At 48.4% G+C, this 19,632-nt stretch overlaps 10 protein-coding genes across 10 annotated transcripts; 3 read left to right on the plus strand and 7 right to left on the minus strand.

The window, feature by feature from the left end:
• Positions 1-210: 210 nt before the first annotated feature.
• Positions 211-1,399, plus strand: N7503_007682 (uncharacterized protein; the record flags this gene model as incomplete). The annotated part of the gene is made up of 2 exons (XM_057067229.1): positions 211-347; positions 394-1,399. The coding sequence occupies 2 exons, from the start codon at positions 211-213 to the stop codon at positions 1,397-1,399; spliced, it is 1,143 nt and encodes a 380-aa protein (XP_056920910.1).
• A 159-nt stretch (positions 1,400-1,558) lies between these two features.
• N7503_007683 (acetate uptake transporter family protein) lies at positions 1,559-2,535 on the minus strand (the record flags this gene model as incomplete). Its single annotated transcript, XM_057067230.1, has 3 exons — positions 1,559-1,879; positions 1,935-2,109; positions 2,165-2,535. The coding sequence occupies 3 exons, from the start codon at positions 2,533-2,535 to the stop codon at positions 1,559-1,561; spliced, it is 867 nt and encodes a 288-aa protein (XP_056920911.1).
• Positions 2,536-4,442: 1,907 nt separating this feature from the next.
• N7503_007684 (putative C2H2 finger domain protein (Kin17)) lies at positions 4,443-5,546 on the minus strand (the record flags this gene model as incomplete). Its single annotated transcript, XM_057067231.1, has 3 exons — positions 5,413-5,546; positions 5,148-5,363; positions 4,443-5,097 (listed from the first exon to the last, which is right to left on the minus strand). Exons 1-3 carry the CDS (start codon positions 5,526-5,528, stop codon positions 4,443-4,445), a joined length of 987 nt encoding a protein of 328 aa, XP_056920912.1. The 5' UTR covers positions 5,529-5,546.
• A 579-nt stretch (positions 5,547-6,125) lies between these two features.
• Positions 6,126-6,542, minus strand: N7503_007685 (uncharacterized protein; the record flags this gene model as incomplete). Its single annotated transcript, XM_057067232.1, has 1 exon — positions 6,126-6,542. One exon carries the CDS (start codon positions 6,540-6,542, stop codon positions 6,126-6,128), a length of 417 nt encoding a protein of 138 aa, XP_056920913.1.
• Positions 6,543-6,555: 13 nt separating this feature from the next.
• N7503_007686 (uncharacterized protein) lies at positions 6,556-8,238 on the minus strand (the record flags this gene model as incomplete). The annotated part of the gene is made up of 3 exons (XM_057067233.1): positions 6,556-6,677; positions 6,732-8,061; positions 8,128-8,238. The coding sequence occupies 3 exons, from the start codon at positions 8,236-8,238 to the stop codon at positions 6,556-6,558; spliced, it is 1,563 nt and encodes a 520-aa protein (XP_056920914.1).
• Positions 8,239-8,766: 528 nt separating this feature from the next.
• Positions 8,767-9,564, minus strand: nctB (negative cofactor 2 transcription regulator complex subunit NCB2; the record flags this gene model as incomplete). Its single annotated transcript, XM_057067234.1, has 4 exons — positions 8,767-8,969; positions 9,031-9,290; positions 9,448-9,474; positions 9,543-9,564. The coding sequence occupies 4 exons, from the start codon at positions 9,562-9,564 to the stop codon at positions 8,853-8,855; spliced, it is 426 nt and encodes a 141-aa protein (XP_056920915.1). The 3' UTR covers positions 8,767-8,852.
• An 814-nt stretch (positions 9,565-10,378) lies between these two features.
• N7503_007688 (SDR family oxidoreductase) lies at positions 10,379-11,295 on the minus strand (the record flags this gene model as incomplete). The annotated part of the gene is made up of 4 exons (XM_057067235.1): positions 10,379-10,415; positions 10,468-10,838; positions 10,894-11,207; positions 11,256-11,295. The coding sequence occupies 4 exons, from the start codon at positions 11,293-11,295 to the stop codon at positions 10,379-10,381; spliced, it is 762 nt and encodes a 253-aa protein (XP_056920916.1).
• Positions 11,296-11,783: 488 nt separating this feature from the next.
• Positions 11,784-13,446, minus strand: N7503_007689 (arylsulfotransferase family protein; the record flags this gene model as incomplete). Its single annotated transcript, XM_057067236.1, has 2 exons — positions 11,784-12,455; positions 12,505-13,446. The coding sequence occupies 2 exons, from the start codon at positions 13,444-13,446 to the stop codon at positions 11,784-11,786; spliced, it is 1,614 nt and encodes a 537-aa protein (XP_056920917.1).
• A 1,384-nt stretch (positions 13,447-14,830) lies between these two features.
• N7503_007690 (uncharacterized protein) lies at positions 14,831-17,240 on the plus strand (the record flags this gene model as incomplete). The annotated part of the gene is made up of 4 exons (XM_057067237.1): positions 14,831-15,288; positions 15,340-16,127; positions 16,364-16,825; positions 16,912-17,240. 4 exons carry the CDS (start codon positions 14,831-14,833, stop codon positions 17,238-17,240), a joined length of 2,037 nt encoding a protein of 678 aa, XP_056920918.1.
• A 928-nt stretch (positions 17,241-18,168) lies between these two features.
• On the plus strand, positions 18,169-19,281 carry N7503_007691 (non-structural maintenance of chromosomes element 1 family protein; the record flags this gene model as incomplete). The annotated part of the gene is made up of 3 exons (XM_057067238.1): positions 18,169-18,283; positions 18,352-18,968; positions 19,027-19,281. 3 exons carry the CDS (start codon positions 18,169-18,171, stop codon positions 19,279-19,281), a joined length of 987 nt encoding a protein of 328 aa, XP_056920919.1.
• Between the last annotated feature and the right edge of the window lie 351 nt (positions 19,282-19,632).

Consider the following 19,632-nt stretch of genomic DNA (forward strand, 5'->3'; position numbering starts at 1 on the left):
GTATTGAAACTTGAACCCAATACTTCCTCCATGCAAAGGCCAGCTCAAATGTTCAAGAGCTTCCTTTAGAAAACTATAGAATAAATTGCTTCCGGTGGGAAATGAGCGACAATATACGTATGTCTGACGTGGATCAACGCCTCCCTTGAGTGCCTTAGACTCAGCCTAGATAAACCATCACAAATCGTAGATCGCGCCTTAATTCAACTCATGCAACAACTCTGGCGTATAATTGCCCCCGGTCGCAGAGAGGTGACGGGCTCTCTCGGCGAACTTATGGAAGCTTTAGTTTCCGGGAGTGCTGCAAACATCGTACCTCTCCTCGCAGTTCCGCTCGATACACACAGGTCTGTTGGTTTGGTCGCTTGTAGTATAGTCACTGACATTGTCTAGACATGAAAATCTACAGGTAGACCCAGGCGAGAACATCGAAGACGAAGAAGAGGAAGAATGCACAAAGCGACCACGAACCAATAACCTCCCTAAAAGCCATTGGGACAAGGCTGCTCGAATTGATCAACATGATTCTAAGGATATCTGTGGTCCGGATAGGAAGACAAAACCGAACTCGCTTTATGCACTCCCATCGAAGGTCCACAATCTCATCTTCGATAGTCTGGACGAAATCGAGGATGTCTTGTCTCTGAGCCTGGTCAACCGTTATTTCTGGGCTGTAGGCTTGACGCATATTGAGGACCGTATCGTGTCTTTTTTGGCGCCTTGGGCTGGGGAGCGGATCATCTGCGTAAGCGACGATAGTGATCCAAGTGACTTTCCACCGGGGTTGTTGAGTGCGGATGAACAGGCAGATTTAGCGCAGTTGATTCGTGTGCACCACATTGATACGTTCACCATTGATAACAAATGGAAGAAAACTGGCTCACAATCGTTATCGCAGAGGCTTGAGAATCAGTTCAAGAGGTGGGAGGCTGAACATCCCATGTCTGAGGCCGATCGGACTGAGATTCTAATGGGTCTCAAGCCTGAGATGTTGGAGTTTTATCCGCGTGATCAGCCATGGATTCTGCGTAATCTGACAACGAAGGAATATGTTCGTAGTGAGGTCATTGCTCTCAAGGAGTCTTTCATTCATGGACCTCAGATCGACGTTCTGGGGTTCTCAGAGGTTCTGATCTCGCGCATTTCATGGTCCAGTCGGCCTATTGATGTTGGACATGGTTTGAATCTGTCTCATGGGAAGTGGGCTGGGCATCGGTTCGACATTGTTCCTCTATCTTGTGTTCCAAAAAGTGCTAGTCAAGGTTGGACTGATGTGAGCAATGAAATTCTGAGGGAGATGGACTTGATTTTTACTAGCCAGAAGGGAGATGACTGGCGTGATAATCTGTCGCGGCGAAATCAAAAGCTCGCGCCATCTGTCGCTCTTGGATACTCCTGATGATTTATAAGCCCGCACTCAATTCGTTAAAATTCCAAGAAGAAAATTATATCATGAATGTTTGGCATTCTTGTATATTGTAGTATTTTATAAGCCACAGATCATGTGCAAGAGCCGTGCTCATGTGTCTATAATTCGACTACCCACTGGACAGGAAATTTAAGCACCTCCCTTCTCCTTATTCCGGCTCTCCTTACCCTTAGGGGACCATGGAAAATGCCAAACAGGAACAATGAAAAAGCTGTTACTGTTGTCGGCAACACCAGCAAGAGCCACCCACCACGCCAGAAAAGCCGCTACGAGTGCAAAAAGCCCACCCGCTTTGATTACCTTTGCGTTTGGCTCTTCCAGTTCGTTGCGACTCATGTAGCCGACTCCGAGAAGGAGGAAAGCGAGGTCGACCGCAAAGAAGAGCGAGAAGAACACGACGGTGGATTTAACAGTGCAGAGTAGCATCAGGAAGGTGAAGATGAACCATCCCTATTATACTTGTCAGAGAACATGCCTAGGAAAATTATAAAGGAAGAGAGTGTACCATGAGGAAGAGTCCCAGGGAGTCATAGAACATTCCCAAACTCCCATTGTCAGCTTCGATTAAACCTTGTTGGATACCGAATCCACCGGGAGTGAATGATATAGCCAGCGAGATCCAAAACCCGCCATACGACGTCAGGGCTGTAGCTCCAAAAGTATTTCCGATCGCCATTTCCCTAAAGATATACGCATTAACATTCGTCTCACCATTCAATGTCTTGCAGCACATACCACATTCCAGAAAGAATCTGAATCAATCCACCATAGGCAAATGCAGGCCCAACAATCATATTCGGCGCAGTAATCCCACGAGTCTGCATATTCACGCAGCCCAAAACGAATGTCGTAAGAGCAAAACCACAAAGACCTAGCGGAGCAGGGTTCGCAACCTTTCGGTCCGTCACAGGACGATAGAGTCCAGGTTGGAACTCGCCACCGAACGGTGCGAGACGTGTTTCGGCGGTATTGACATGCGCCAGGGGACCATAATCAAATTGGGAAGCATGCTGGTTATGTGGCTGCGATGAGTTACTGGAATTGGTAAAATGTGTCTCACCAGCTTCCAATTTGTTAAGATCGGGGTGGGGTTCAGAGGTTGCCATTATGAATGTCAATTGCAGGAGTCACCTCCACTATGCGGAGAAAGAAATTGTGTTTCGGGGACTGGCTGCACTGGATAATTTATAGCTGGGGAACTATTTCCAATGCGACCGACTTTTCCGGAGGGGATCGGCACTTGGGACTTGATGGGAACCCCGAGAACTGGGGAAGTCGGGGTAACTACTTTGATCGACATGCTCCAGGACTGGGCAAATCTTGGATGTGGAGATCGAATCCCCGCGTAAGGATGCAAAAACGTGGGACGAGAGGATGCTATGACGCCTGATTTGTCGGATGCAAGATTTTACCATCGACGCTTGGGGTTAAGCCGTGAGCACTATCTCGGACTAATGAAGGTTTGGCTTCTCCCCCGCACTAACAAGTAGATCATCGAGCCATTGGGCCGGGGATAGCCCACATTCAGATTGGATCTATCCATTGGGCATGAACTGCATAAATGTGGACAACTGCACATGTGCATCTGTGGAATGCTGAAAATTGGGTATGAAGTCATGCACTGGCCGCTGTACTATCGCCAAAGATAATCCTTGGCTCGAGAATTATAAAGTGGGTCCACATCCTTAAATTCGCGGTCAATGGTCAACTGGATGAAATAGAAGTTAACTGGAATGGGATAGGATAGAGTTTTGATTTTGGATCATATAACTTTTATTCGCGACTCTTTACATGAACTAGCATCATTGGTCTAGTGGTAGAATTCGTCGTTGCCATCGACGAGGCCCGTGTTCGATTCACGGATGATGCAAGCCTCTTCTTTTTGCTTTTCGTTTTGTTGGCATAGTGGAGAATGGTGAGTCTAAGAGCCCGCTGCATTTCTCCTCTTCACACTCATGCACCGTGACAAATAAGGCCTAGAATGAGGAGCTGTTATCCTCCCTTATTTGCTCTCGAATATGAATTTCCGGCTGTTGGCGAGAATGCCGAGAACGGTCTGAACTGATTGGTATTGTACAAAAACATGGACTAGTGCATTGTCCAGGATAAAGCATCGGTCAGATATTTAATTACATAGTCAATTGTGACATCTACGCGTTCTTACCGACTCATTTAGGGGTAGAAAGTACCTGTTGGGGTATATAGTTTGCGGCTCCATAGACCCGGGTGCCCATTGGACTAGTGGTTTTCGGTCATTTGATCGGCAGCAAGGTTTCCCTTGATAGGCTTGGCTGGCCTGATAAAAGACGGTCAAGTGTGAACCCCAAAAAAATTGTAAATTAAATTAACGTTGGAGAGGCTCTGGCATAATGGATACAAGGGAGAAAAAAGAATTGCCAAAAAGATAACAGGCCCGAGCCGTGGATCGAACACGGGACCTCGCGCAGGAGTGCTTAGGAGTTGCTGCCCTAAGCGCGAATCATACCACTAGACCACCCGGGCTGTTCTTGATGTAAGGGCTACATTTTGTGAACCTATGAGCCAATTTTATCCGATGTGAACAAATTGTGTGTCGCTTTTTGGGCCAAGGATGTTGCGACCTTTTGGTGTTGTATTGTTCCTCCATGTGGAATATCTCGGACAATCGATCATGAATCCAAATGCTCCAAGGTCCTACTACTTATCATCGGTATATAAATCGAGGGCTGATTGCTAGCTTCCAAGCACTTGAGGTTCATTATGGTGATCTTGTTCTAGGGTGTGGATATATATCTCTCCCGCTACATCCATACATACCCGACTAGTAGAATGTTGAAAGGTGAACACACCATATCATATGATTGAGATTTTGAACACAGCATCAATAGGTAGGTATATTGGACACCTTGGGAATACCCGAGGTTTTTAATATTGAAGATCTAGTTCCCGGTACGTCCTTGAAAATATGAACATTTAGCATCGCCACTCTGGCGGGGTATAATGATTTAAATTAATGTACAAATCCAACTTCATCTTACGCCAACTTAGGCCGTTTCTGATTCGCAAATCCCGAGTCTGGACGAGATCGCTTACGCTCCATAGCCTCCATCTCCGCCTTCATAATCCTTTCCTGCTCAGTCATCTTCTTAGGCTGCACAAGCATGGGACCCTTCTTCCCAGCCAAAGGATTCTTCTTCCCGGCCGAAGCAAACACATTCTTTGGTTTCTGGGCACCAAATGACATGGAAATCTTGGCAGGTGCCGGCGCAGCCTCTTCAGCTGGGGAACCAGTGCCAGATGTATCCTTCACATCTGGAGATTCCGACTTCGAAGAATCGGTCTTTGTGTCGATTTTTGTATCGGTCTTCTTCGGACCAAAGCTGAGGTTTAAGGTCATTTTCTCGCCTTCCTCTCGCTGAAGTAGTTTTGCGTCCGCATCTTCCTCCTCGGCGGAGGCCTTCATATCCTTGGCAGCGCTGCGGGCGCGCTCCACCTGTTCCATGATCATTCTTTGTTCTCGCTGTTCATCGTTCTTCTCCTCCCGCTCTTTCTTTTGGATAGCCTCCCTTTTCCGCAATGTCTCGGGCGAGTTGTCGATCCATGATACGAAAATTCCCTTCTCGGTCTCCTCCACTCGGCAAATCCCGTTCTTGCCTAGGTATTGGGCGAATTGAGTAAGAGATTGGAATCTGTCACAGGTCAGCACTCGAACTGACAGTCAGACGAGGAAATGACGTACTTTGTACTGTTCATGTGAATGTGCTCGCGATCGCTGATAACAGTATTGTAGAAGTGGTTGATATGGACCTTCTTTTCTCCGTGCTGGGTTCTCAAGTTATTCACAAAGTTATCGATAAATTGCTGGCTGAAGTCGTTGATAGCCTTTGGCGCATTCTCTCCGAGAATCAACATTTGACGGACATGACTTTCGCTAGTAATATGGCACTTGAACCCGCTGCGATGAAATGTTAGCTGAATAACACTAAAGGGTGAAAGGATCTTACTTTGCGTCTCGCATTTGGCGCTCGCAGGCTTGACAGTACCATCTCAGACGACCTAATCCCTTGGCTTTGATCTTGTTGCCGATGGCTTTCGCCGTGCCAGCTTCAGCGCGACCCATTGTGAATGTTGTTGCACGAGTTGAAACTGTCTATCGTTGGAGAAGACTCAAGGTTGCGACTTAGTGTCGATGACTCTCGGAGAAATGTTGCAGAGTCGCTCAGATCTGTGGAGGAGGAAGTCGCAAGAGAAAACCGCGTAAGCTCCGTAGGATATAAAATGAGAAGCTCGGGAGTGACTATCAAAGTGGGTGAGGTGAAGTGGCGTCGATGAAGATCAAAGATTATTAAGATCAGAGGCGCGACCGATAAGAGACAACACGTGACCATATCGGCGGTCCCACTTTGACGAATTTATCCAATGATGGCAGAGTTAAAGTAGTACAAATAACGCTTGGGATTGGACTTGCAAAGTATTTTGGTAGATTTGAGTCGAATTCAAATGAATATTGAGCCTATGGGAAATGGACCGAACTCCAAAAGTCCACGGCACCTGCAACCGAATGCTTTTCTAGGAGGCACTATTGCAACAGCGTAAAGTACAAGAAAAAAAATCATAGAACATAACCGGGTCCCCTTCGCCATAAAAAATCAGACAAGCTAAATCCGCGCTCATTCGTAGAAACCATAATAGCCAACAAGCACCCAGCCCTGCTGACTTACAGAACATACTCGTGAATGGCCGAAGGTCCGCTCTCATTGTACTCAACACGGCTCATGTAGCCCTTGGAGAGACCTTGATCCAGCACGAAGAAAACCTTGGCTCCCATCTGGGCACCCAAGAAGGCGGCTTCCTCTGGACCATGTCCGCCTGTAGAAGCACTGGGACCTGTGCTGGACCCAGGAGCGTTGCTGTTACCCTGATCCTTGAAATCAGAGAAGTACTCCGGGAGTCGCAAGGTCTTGACCGAGGTCGGGGTCTGGGAGTGGCCGGTCGAGCGGTGATGGGTCGGCATATTAGGATCCATGCCAGGTGTGCCTGGGATGGGCATACCGTGCTGGTTGTGAGTGGCGTTCACCAGGAGTTGGCTTACTCCGGGGGCCGCGGGGTGATACATAGGCGTGGGCATGCCCATGGGAGCAGGAGTATTAGTTCCACCAGTCGGGAGGGGGAGTAGTGAAAGTGGAAGGAATCTCGGAGGTGAAGATTGTGGCGGATGGGGAGAGGATGAATTTTTTGTTGATAACAGCAAGCAGGGCCTGGATGAAGCCTGTTTATGTCAGTTAGTAGGAGCTCTTGTGTTCACAAGGGGGGAACCGCATACCTCGGACTTTACTACCACATCCAACAATAATGAGTGAGTCCCATAGCTCACTGCGCTTTGTAGCATCAGGGACAGCCAGGATAGTGTGGTGAATCTGAGTAGCGATATCCTCCAAGATACCATTGCTCAGACGATCTCCAACCTTTTGGCTAGGCGTGGCCAAAAGGAAGCGCTCAACACCAATCTCAATTTCGCGAGAGTTGCGAATGTAGCGCTGGGAGGTATTATCTCCCTCCATTTGTACAAATTCTTCGAACTGGAAGGTCGCCTTCTCCTTTTTAGAGTTGGGAAGACGAGGTTGCTTTGGGTCCGCGCCCGCCTTCTTGTTGCTTGCTTTTTCCTTCTCCATGTTGGCCAAGTACTCATTCGTGTCTCCACTGACGATAGCCGCGACATCCAACACGCCCTCGTCCTCCTCGCCGTTGGTCTCACCACCGGTCTGAGTTCCTTCACCAGGGCCACGAGGAATAGCATCGACTCCATCGCCCCCGCCAGTCGAGGCGGCAGCGGCAGGATTGGCGCCTTGGCGGGAGGTAGCTGCAGATCCGGGCAAAGTAACGCCAGGGGGAAGAATCTCCGCGATGTTGCTTCGCTTGAGTTGCTCGCACATCTCCCGAGAGAAGCCCTTCCCCCCAAGCAGCTCAACGAGTCGATCGGTCATGGCATCACCGCCACAGCCTTCCAACGCAATGCCTCGGCCATGCTCATTGACCGCGTAATCTGTCACTGCCGTCACGTCGACCTTGCCCTTACCAACATCAATGACAGTTGCGGTCTGCACACCAAAACCGTAGCATGCTGCAAGAGCCGCATCCATCATGCTGAAGCCCGGGACCTTGAACTTCTCAAAGACGAATTGAGTGATAGCTTCACGATCGCGCGCCGACCAGACCGGCTGGGACACCAATAGAATCGGAGTGTGAAATGGCGGGCTGAGAGAGTTGTAGATGTGGGTCAACAAAGCGAAGAAGCAGGGCCAATCGACGATGCGCCCGTTCTGAATTGGATGTACGGCGCCTTCTTCGGACGTGACATCTTCCTCGTAAAAGATCTCTTGAACAGTCTTCTCCGATTCCTCGGTGCCGTTTGTGCTGTCCTGAGCGGTGGCATCGCCATCCTTCATCTCCACGTCCGGAGCCTTGTGCTCAATGGCACCATTGGTATCATTATTGACCTTAACATCACGCTTTCGTTCGCGGACCTTGTATGGCTCGAATTCACCCTTCTTTTCAGCGGGGAACATGCGCGTTGGGAAGCGAAAGCGCGCGGGGGTGAATGTTTCGGGCAGACCGAGTTGCGCTAGGGTCATTTGCGAACCCGGCGCAATGAGCTGGTGAGGTTGAGATTAGTTGAATTCTGATTGGGAATGCGTGAGCTTCGAGGATTCAGTACATACCAAAATGTGCTCATCTTTGAAGGGTGGCATTGTGCTAATACTGCGATTAGGATACAACAGAGCTGCTTCCTTCAACGCCTTGTCACGCTTTCGACGGCTAGGGGTTCTCATTTTGGATTGGCTTGACCGAAGTCTTGGCAGCAATGTCACGTGGGCGGTACAAAGCAATTGGGAAGTGGAGCAAATGGGAGCAAATACAAGATTGCACACATGAGAACATTGACATTCAACCTGATTTTCTTTCTCTCACTTTTCACTCCAATATTACTCATACTCATGTAAACGGCTCTTAGCTTAACATTTGGATCTTCCCTCATCATGGATTGTTGGTGGATAATCCATCTATATATGTAGCAGCTTTAGTAGCAGCTTTGGTAGCAGGTCCACCACCTTTCAAATTTACTGCCGGGTCCACATCTGTATGCAAATATGCCTACTGCTGTAGTCAAGAGGACTTTAATGCACTAGGCACTTTTATTCGATTCAAATTACAAGAAGGGCTTGTGATTGATTTTCACACAGTTACTACTGATCGAACATAGTATTTCGAATTCATAATGCATTGCAAGATCAAAACCATTAGATTACCGGTTCATGATCGGAATAAAGAGTAAGAAAGCATGATAACTCCAGTCCCACCTCTCCCATAAACGCAAAAGCAGAAACGCCCGCAATTTTCCTCTATGACCAGCATGAGTTCCAAGGTTGTCTTTGGAACAACCGTCCTACTCCGCCGCATTGTACTTCTCAGTCGCAGACCGGAACAGCTCCTGTTGTTGTCGCAGAAGCTCTTCTTCCGAAAGGCCACTCTGCTCCATCTTGCTCTGTTTCTTCTCTCGGGACTGGCAAAATCAAAAAGGTTAGTTTAACTTGATCAAAACCAGCAAGACCGGACAAACGTACCTTTAATTGTTCTTTGTGCTCGTCTGCAACAGCAAGGACATCGGGAATATAGTCTCCAAACCCAAGATCCCGTAGTGCTTTCTCAACATGCTCACATGCGATTGTCTTCTTGGCTTCTTTTTCGCTGATGTCATTGGCTTCGGAGGAAATCAGGGTGATGAACTCGACGCAGCATTCCATGAGCAAGTCGCGCGCATCTTTGGAGAAGGTCTGACCGGAGGAGGGAGGCAAGATCTCAGTGATGATCTTCTGGACCGTTGCTATTTTAATTTTAGATTAGCGGGGCACTGGCAAGTCGGGACGCGCTGGTGGATTGGAGCCGCGACGCGGGATATCAAAGACTCCGTCAAAGAGATCGCGTCGACAGAGCCACCTCGAAATATCCAGAACATGAAAGAGAGATTATTTGCGACCTACCCTTGGGAAGCGACAGGTCATCGTTAGCTTTAAAGCGAGGCATGTTAGCGTACTGCGAGCGCAGGGTTGGTTAGGAAACAAAGGAAGGAACATACAGCTGAATTCACGATCAGACATAATGATAGAAAATAAGCCAGAACACCAGAATAAGACAGCGACCCAACCCAGGTAACGGAGAAGTAAAGGGAAGAATTTCTTGGGGATCAGCGTGGGGCCTGAATCGCTTCCTATTTAACATTTGCGGCGCGCGCCTCGGAGCGATATATTTTCCTGCCGGCAGAAATATCCCACCGCCTTCATGGGTACTTGTAGAGAATTTTTCCTTCAACAGTTTTACTTTCTTTCACTCTTTCAATCGACTCGAGTTCTCTCGATATCCTCCTCAGAGTGAATCTTGATGCAGATTCGTTCTGAGGTAGGGCACTAATGGTAAGCTTGTGCTGTTTTGTTTTCTTCTGCTTTTGCTTTATTTCTACTATGATGAACTTCGTTGTCGCCCCTATCTTACAAAACCATGGTGATCTACACTGTCTTTCCAAACGGACGAACTGATAATGTTACTTGCTCAATTTGCATTTCAAAACATTTGGAGTTGAACGCACTCGCTAACTCCTCCAAGATCACAGGTGAAAACTTCGATTATTCATGTCCGCTTGGCTTTAGCTACCCTCGGTATTCAGACTCAAATGGTACGATAATCCTCTTTTACACTCCAATACACCCCATTGTATGATGAACACCCTACATTCCATGCTAAGTATGAAGGTGTGTTGCACCTGATGCTTATAATATGTAAATGCTTTTCATCTTTCGGCTGATTACAATCACCCACAATGAAAATTTCACTCATGAATTTTATGGCCTTCGATACTGATTGCCGTATAGATGCAGATTTTTACCTCTATATTGAAAAAAACTACAAATGAAAATTCTATTCCTGGAAATCCTTAAGCTCCTCATCGTTCCACCTGTAATCCATTAGCGTTGGCTCAATCTTCGGAGTCGAATGCATAAACATACGAAAGGAATAGACCGGTCAACTCCTTCGGAGCATCAAGCACAAGCTTAGCCATAACATGGCCCGGCTGCTCAGGCTTCACAAGTTTGCCGTTCGAGTGGGCCCCAGTGAACTTGGAGTGCATCTCGGCATCAAGTGTCGCACCGTGGACCTCGCGTAGCTCCCGCTGCATTTCAGTATCAACCATACCAGGCCGCACAGAGACAGATGTAACATCCGGCTCCTCAGAACCCAGCGTCTGAGCAAAATTATTCATGGCAGCCTTGGTCGCAGCGTAGATTCCCCAGCCACGGTACTTACCTACCGCAGCACCAGAGGAAGTGAAGATGATCTTTCCCTTAGACTGGCGGAGAGCCGGAAGAGCAGCCTTGGCCTGCGTAGCTATTAGTGTCTGTAATATCAAAAGCTTTAGATAGAGTGGTACGCACGAAAGCAACCAAACTCATAAAGTTGACGTTGAAAGCTGCCTGCCACTCCGCGATATCAGTGACGGCGACGTTACCGGTCTGGCCGAGAATTCCATGGTTAAGGACCATGCCGTCAAGCTGGCCGAAGGTCTCAATGGCAATATCGACGGCTTTCTGGGCAAGAGAGAAGTCGGCAAGATCGCCGTTCACAACTTCCACCTGCTTGCTGTATTGCTCTTTGAGCTTTTGGAGTGGCTCAAGGCTGCGGGCCACCACCACCACATTGTGGGACTGCGGTGCTGTGAGCAGGTACTTGGCTATCGCGAGGCCAATACCTAGGGTGTGTCAGTTGACTTCTTGGTGGGCATTTCGAGGAACCTTACCCCGGGAAGCTCCTGTGACGATAATTGTCTTGGGCGCCATGGTGTCTGTGGCTGATGTTAGCAATAGTCCTTTTGAGGGTCTACTGGGCTGATTGGGGTAATCCATCGAGCTCGGGGCTTTTGATATCAAATTGTTTAGCTTCGAGCGCACGCCCTCGGAGAAGATTGAGGGCATCAGGAGAGGAGAGGTAGAATAGGGGTCACAAGCACAACAAACCTTTTAAACGAATGCAAGAAGCTGAAATTGTAGCCGTTGAGCAAGAAAAGAAAAGTAGGTTGGAGCAGCATCCCTGTTGCGCCGGGCCGTGGGTGCGGGGCTTAATCATCTGGCGGGGCCAAGATTTCCAACATTTAAGGAAATAAGATCAGCTACACAATTCTTTCAGTGTTCTCTTCCGGACCATTTGAATCCAATTGTTGATTGAAGATTTGTTCAAATTCATCATTCGACATATTGATCTATTTACAGTATGCAGTATCTCATGCAGTCATCTAGGAGCTTAAGCTCTGTATCAACAAACCACTCAGTCAAACACGCACAACGTCAGACTTCCGTACAACACGGCCGGACTGCACAGCACCAACCTGCACAACCTTAGTGCCAGCCGGCAGCGAGAACTCTGTCTCGAACCCCTTTTTCTCAATCTCGCCTAGCGATTTGAGACTGCTGGCGCTCTCGCCAACGTAGACCTCATACTTCTCAATATCAGTAGCTCCATTCCAGCTGACATAGCCTCTGAGGGTTGATGAAGTTCCGGCGCACTGGCTCAGAGTATCCGCTTCCGCGGAGGCGGTGGCCACTACGAGACTGGGCCGGTAGTATGGAGTCGCGGACCATTCTTGTTTGTAGACACGGTAGCTCTGGCCTAGGTTTTTGTCTGCGTATTGTGCGGACCAGCGGACATCGCCGGATGGACCGTATTCCTTAATGAATGGCTCGTCACCGTATCCCATCAGGGTGTTTCCGTTGTCAAGTGGTGTGAAGGAGCCCTCGGCGGCGGAGGAAACGGGGTATTCATGGTCGTAAAAGTCGGTCTCGAGGATGGGAGGATTCTTTGCGTTGGGAGGGAGGGTCAGGCGGAGGGTGGTACCCTTTGAAGGGTTGGTAGCGGTCGTTGTGTCAAGGTCGTTGGCGAACCAGCTGAGCAAGACCTCATTGGAAGTAGAGGTGTTGCGGATGCGTGCCATATGTTGCCAGGACTGTTGAAATTAGCAATGAGGAGAGGAAGTATCGAGTGATGAGCCTTACGAAGTTTCCATTGGTAGGGATACTGCCGAAGTCTCCTCCATCTTGACCATCAATATACCAGACAATTTCTCCCTGGCGGTTCACCAAGAATGTACGCCACAGGTGCCGCGAGTTGATCAGGTAGTAATCTCCCCACTTCTGAATGGAGTTCATGTGGAACCAGTCGAATGGGTCGGTCTGGTTGGATCCGGTGTACGCGTAGTGAGTCAAGTTGACGTCGACATGAGCGAGTGGGCTCCAGATGAACACAGGCTCCATCGTGCGAAGATCAATCTCAACAGCAATAGAATCGTAAACCCATCCATCACTAGGCCCGCCCAGCGATGTCAAATCCGCTTGAGATGTGTTGTACGCAGTCACCAACATGGTGTTGTCCTCAGTAATTGTCGACTCGTGAACATCGGCGTCGCAAGTTGTTGTCGTACCAGTCGGCATGGTCAAGTTAAGTTGCAAACACACCGATTTAATCAGCTTGTAGCTGTCATCATAAATCTGCACTTCACCCCATCCACGACCGACATCGGCACCATACGCAGCTTCGCCTGTGCCCGTCCAGAAAGTGATAACAGACTTCTTTCCCCAGTACTGTTGGCGAAAATTCGAAGATTCACCCGTGGGGCCACCCCAGACCAATTCATTGTCATCGGAAATGATGAAAGGCGCCACGGATTCCACGCCGGACCCTTCAGAATCCTCTTGACCAATGAAGAGTAAACCTGATGCCAAATCCTCACCAGTGCGGTTGATCGACAGGTATGGTGGTGTGACGTTGGAGGACTTGTAAGTCTGGTAAGTCCAGATGTCACTTCCATTGTTGACCAACTGCCGACTATCTGTTGCGCAGAGGGTAGACTCTGTTTTTCTTGCGCCAATGGTACGGGCAAGAGTCGGGATTGGCGCTATTAAGCACCCGAGGGCGAGGGAAGAGGACCAGGTTCGCATGATGAAGGCAATGATAACAGCGTCTGGCTTGTCTTCAAGTCGCGCAGACTCGCCTTTTATACATTTTCAAAGCAGCACGGCATCTGCCTGTCCTCGCGACGACTGGTGGAGCCATTGTTGAAATTGCTTGTCCGAAAAAGACAGCGGCATTCCACAATTGTGGAGCACAGGTGAATTCTTCATGATTAAAGCGAAAGAATTTAGTGTAAACTAGCAAGATCGGCAAATAATGGAGTGTATTGCAGTATGAAGCTTTGTGATCGTCGTCATTGTTTTCCATAGCCGAGGACGCTAAGGATGTCGTCATCAGATTGCTCAATGCCACCATCAAGCTCTAAAATGACATATTGTCTAGACTACTCCGCACTTGGCTACTGATTAAAGTAAAATGTTTAATTCCATCCAACAATGGGCCTTTCATGCGATGCGCTCCGCAACGGCTCGGAAACTCCGACCCAGTCCGTGTTGTTCAGGAACAATTGCCCATCTTTAAGTTAAATTGCGTGCTCTGAAGCCGATATTTCGTTATCCAGGAACGAAGTATTGATTGCACGCCTTAGGACTATGATTTATTAGAGCTTAGTTTCGGGATACCAGTCTTTCATTCCTTGGAAGACAATGCTTGATCTGTGTACAGTATGTTCATGGGTACGCGCGGTATCGCCTTCGGAGCCAACAATCCTTCGAGTCAATTGCCAACAATCATTCGCCAAGTTTTCAACGCCCTCAATTTGCGGGGCCGTTGGCTTTTTATGTTGGGGGGTCACAGATTAGACTCGAAGCCTTCTCCTTGGTGTACGCTGGCTATATACTCCGATGAAATGATATTGGTTGCTTTGTGGGGCCATAAGTGGGCCGCAAGTGTAAAACATTCGGATTGTCAAGGAGTCTCTACAAGCGTCTAATTTATTCTTCTTTTGGACAAAATTTCTTCTTTTGGACAAAAGAAATCAAGTGAGTGAACATTTGATCCTGCCTGGACGTATTGCGTCGATGCCGGAAGATTTCAACAGTGTAAGACTTTACTTAGGAAGATTGGAGCTATTCCTCAGCAAATACCTCGTTTCGTTAAGCTTTTCTAAATTGAGGATGTCTCAAGTATTCGTTGACAGAACATGGGTTGGAAAGAAATATAAAAGTACAGAATGTCAGACTCTCCGTCGCAAAACCTAAGGCACCAACATCGTAATATAGCTGTCAGTCCTGCACGTGCGGGGAATTATTATCTCAAGGCCATCGCGGAATGTTACTTCCCCACTCTCCGTCCCCACTGCCTTTTACCACGATATTCCCAAACAAAAACAACGACTGTATTTCGTAAACCGAAGGCGCGCAAGAATCAGCAGAAGTGGTCACCGTCCATATCAGTCTGTCTTCTAATACAATGACAACTGTAATTATAGGAGGGGGTATAATTGGAGTCTCAATCGCATACTATCTCTCAGTCAACAAGCCAGAAAGCGAGATTCACATCATTGAGCAGTCACCAGAACTGTTCAGTTCAGCCTCTGGATATGCAGGCGGCTTTTTAGCACGCGACTGGTTTGACCCAGCACTTGCTTCCCTCGGAGCCCTTTCATTTGACTTGCACCACCAGCTTGCCGCGGAGCACGGCGGTGACAAGAAATGGGGGTTTATGAGAGGAACTGCATTCAATCTGGACACTGTGTCCAATCAAACATGCGGTGGTGCACGTGGAGATGATTGGGTGCACGAGGATACCAGTCGTGCGGAGACAGCGGCTGCTATACGTCCCATACCAGCTGAATGGCCGGCTTGGTTGACGAAACAACAAGGAGGTATCCTTGAGCGAATTAGTGAGGACGAAACTGTGGCCCAAGTGTGAGTACTTGTGAGTCTTGTTCACTTAAACGCTTACTGAACCCTGGATAGAGACCCGTTGAGGCTGTGCCGCTTTCTTATCAACGAGGCTGTCTCGCGAGGTGTCAACGTTCATAATCCAGCCAAGGCAGTGGCCATCATAAAAGATGACGATGAGATTATTACTGGCATTAAAATTAAGCATTTGGAGTCGAAGGAAGAGTCAATGATCCAATGTACGAACTTGGTCCTGAGCGTAGGCGCATGGACACCGCAAGTTCTTCGGGAGCTTTTCCCCTCTAATGAAACCTCCTTTGATCTCTCCCCTCTGGCCGGGTATTCTTTGGTTGTCCGCTCACCACGACATACACTGGACCACGAGAAAACTACTTATGGTGGGCGAAGTCATGCAATTTTTACCACTCATCCACCATCGTGTGGATTCAGCCCAGAGATCTTCACACGGGAAGGTGGTGAAATCTACATTGCAGGTTACAATCCCCATTTAAAGCTTCCATTATGCGTGGAAGACACACATGAACTTCGTGATTCGGCGAAATTACAGAAACTGAAAGATGTTGCGGTCCGCTTGCTAGGTAATCTCCCAAATGACTTGCCAGATTCTACCAATGGTGTGAACAATAAAGACGATCTGGAAATTCTCCGTGAGGGTCTTTGCTTCCGGCCCGTTGGTGAGGATGATATCCCCACGGTTGGACGAATCAGAGATGCGGCTTTGGGTGACGGTCTGCGTTCTTCTGCTAGAGGTGGTGTTTACATTGCTACAGGACATGGACCATGGGGAATCACTTTATCTCTAGGAACTGGAAAGGTGGTCAGTGAGATGATCATGGAACAGCGTACATCTGCTGACATAAGTGGACTGCTGTTACGGTGAATGGCTGTCCATCGCTATATTGATGGTTCATTCGATCTGGCTAAGCCATTACTTTGGAAGGAAAACACGAAGTAACGTACCAGGAAATAATTGATAAGCAAACTCACGCGAGTGAATTTTCAAGTAAAAATATCCATTTCGCCTCATTCAAATGCATAGATCGGGGGATTATTGTTCCGAAAGCTCTCCCTGCTTTAGTCAGCGGCGCCACTCGAGCTCTCCAGAAACTTCAGGCATCCGATATCATCGAGCATTTGTCCGCTCCGTGTCCCGTTCTTCTCTCACCGATCGCAACCTTACCTCTCATCCCTGACACCACTCTCACAGTCAGCGCGACATCATCTCTATACCGACACACAATGGCCAACTACCTCGCGTCTATTTTCGGTACCGAGCAGGACAAGGTCAACTGCTCCTTCTACTACAAGATCGGCGCATGCCGACACGGCGACCGATGCTCTCGCAAACATGTCAAGCCCTCCTACTCGCAGACTGTCCTCATGCCGAACATGTACCAGAACCCGGCCTACGACCCCAAGAACAAGATGAACCCCAGCCAGTTGCAGAACCACTTCGACGCCTTCTACGAGGACGTGTGGTGTGAGATGTGCAAATACGGTGAACTCGAGGAACTGGTCGTCTGCGACAACAACAATGACCGTAAGTTGACCCCATTCTCTCGGCTTAGAACCAATGACAAAATTCCGTCATGAAAATCAAGTTACTGACCTTCTTTTCTTTCTCAGATCTGATTGGAAACGTCTACGCCCGATTCAAATACGAAGAAGACGCACAGGAAGCATGCGACACTCTCAACTCACGCTGGTACGCCGCAAGACCCATATACTGCGAGTTATCGCCCGTCACAGATTTTCGAGAAGCGTGTTGTCGTCTGAATAGCGGCGAAGGATGTGTGCGAGGCGGCTTCTGCAATTTCATCCATCGGAAGGATCCATCAGCGGAGCTTGATAAGGATATGCGACTCAGTACAAAGAAGTGGTTGAAGGAGCGTGGTCGCGACCCGCGGAGTGCTACCCGGAGCCCGAGCCCTGAGCCTACTCGGCGGAGAGGCTAGTCGTTGGTGATGGGTGTGACTTTCTTTGACAAATCTATTTACCTTTTTTCCTTCCTTCATCTTCGGCGTTGGGTGATCTCAGTTGGTGGTGCGATTACACCCCGAGTCTAGGGGCCGGGGTTTCGGCATTCTCTTTTGCTGATTGGCATTTTGTATATTATGTCATGATATCAAACCTGCGAGTGAATCGATTTTATACGATTGAATTCCTATCTCCAAAAGGTTGGAGGGAAGACCTCCGGGGTACTGTTCTATACCTTAGGGGAACATCCAGATAATGGCTGCCTCGGTAACCCGGCACCGGATTCATTAGTAAGGGTGTATGATCTTCCCTATAGGTGTGGGTGTTGGAAACTTGCCACCGCCCCTGTACTTATATCTGTTAGGGTATTGTGCTTGTACGTGGACGTACCTGTAGCTTAAATTGAACTGAAAGAGATTTTTAACTTGAGTAAGACTTCGTAAAGCCAAAGAAAAGTGTAGTTACCTTTTGATGGAATTATTGATTCAGATTTGTAAACCTTCATTGTATTAAAATCTGATATCGATATAGGATGAATAATGATCACATTAATGGCACTATCTCCAACTGATTGTTCATGAAGGGTTTCTTTTGTGCTTAGTCAGGATGCTCAATAGGCACAGAAAGTTGGGGTATTGAGATAGAGCACATTCAGTTCTAGGCTAAAAAGGGTTTCTGATACAGTATTCTGGATCAAATTGCCAAGGTGCAAACTTCGAAGTCAAAGAAAGCAGTAGCCGTGCTTGTGGTGGATATAGCTCTTTGTCTGCAAGTCTTGGCGTTCCCCGCGTCGCGTCGGATCGCGACTTTCACTTCTTTGATCTTTGATCTTCGACACTTGTTCACTGCGCTTCCTCTCTCTCATTCCTGCTCCCAACCACGTCGCTGAAACAATAAAACAGCACCATGGCGGACGGCTACGACGACAGCAACCGGGCCTTCCTACAGGCCTTCATGGGCCGCTCGTCCATGACCTTCGAGGAAGCTCAACCAGTTTTGGCTGCAATTTTCACTGCGCAGAGTGTGTACTCACCTGTAATGTCCGAGTTCCATAAAACAAAGCCGCTGTTAACCACCAGATTACCATAGAAGGGGAAATTGTGGACCCAAATGATGTTACCCAAGAGCATCTCTCATCCTACATCGATGCTGCCAACACCGCAATCTCGCCCTTCGACTTGGAAATCAGAAGCTTGCTTCACCAGACACCAAAGCAGGCAGATCAAGAAAACAATGATAACCCACCTACCCGTGTATATGCCCTTGTCAACACAACCAGCGATTCTTTGACGCAGCTTGCAACAACCTACTCCGCAGATGAAATTGCTTTCGTCAAGCGTCTACTGGATTTCATGTTCGATACAAATAATACCCGGATATGTGAAGGAATGGTCATCACACCTATGCAATCACTTAATCTCCGTTCCTCGGCGGAGGCCAACCGGCGGCGCTCCACAAATGCAACGCAGCAGACCCAGGGCGGAGCTACGCAGTCTTTGACGCTAACACAAGCAGAAAACATGATGAAGCACCTCGTTGAAGAGGGATGGCTCGAGAAAAGCAGGAAGGATTACTTCAGCCTGACCCCACGGGCACTGATGGAGTTGCGCGGGTGGCTGATCTCGGAATACAACGACGAGATGGAGAGTGGCCGCAAAATGAATCGCATTAAGTTTTGCTCTGCCTGCAAGGATATAATCACTGTGGTATGTGCTTTTTGTTGTACGCTGGATTTAAGTTGGCGGAGCTAACTCGTATTATCAGGGACAACGCTGCGAGGACCGCGATTGCCTGGGCCGACTTCATGACCATTGTACGCGCAGCTTCTTTCGTATGCAACGGGCAGAAAAGTGCCCTGTCTGCAAGAAAGACTGGCCAGGTGACAAATTCGTCGGCGAAAGAGCTGTGACTTCCGCGTCCCGGAGACAAACCAATGCCCGACAGGCGCCTGCTCTCGCTGCTCCTAATGGAGATGCCAGTAGCTCTGAAGATGCGAGTGGCGAAGAAGAGGAGGGTTGATTATTGGACAATGGGCCACTCGATACCACTTAATTGAGACACCGTCTATTAGGAGTCGGATTGTCATCATCCTCACCATTTCTTTCTTCTGAGGGCTTGAATATATCCTGGAGGCAGACCAGAAATAGCGGTTTTGGAGCAAATACCGCCGTTGGAAACAATACTCGATGCGAACGAGTAATGAATGAATGATATTCCACAGCAAATTAGCCTTGCCGCTTGAATCCCATCGGGGATAGCCACGACAGCAATGCAATTCCTCACGGAGGAACGTGTATGTCATATGTGGCACATACTAGATCGATTCGGTCCATAATGGCCACCTCTACTGTCTGGGTGACGGTTGGTGTG

Source organism: Penicillium pulvis, assembly GCF_028828015.1.
Source record: "Penicillium pulvis strain IBT 33274 chromosome Unknown contig_5_segment0_segment0, whole genome shotgun sequence".
NCBI lineage: Eukaryota > Fungi > Ascomycota > Eurotiomycetes > Eurotiales > Aspergillaceae > Penicillium > Penicillium pulvis.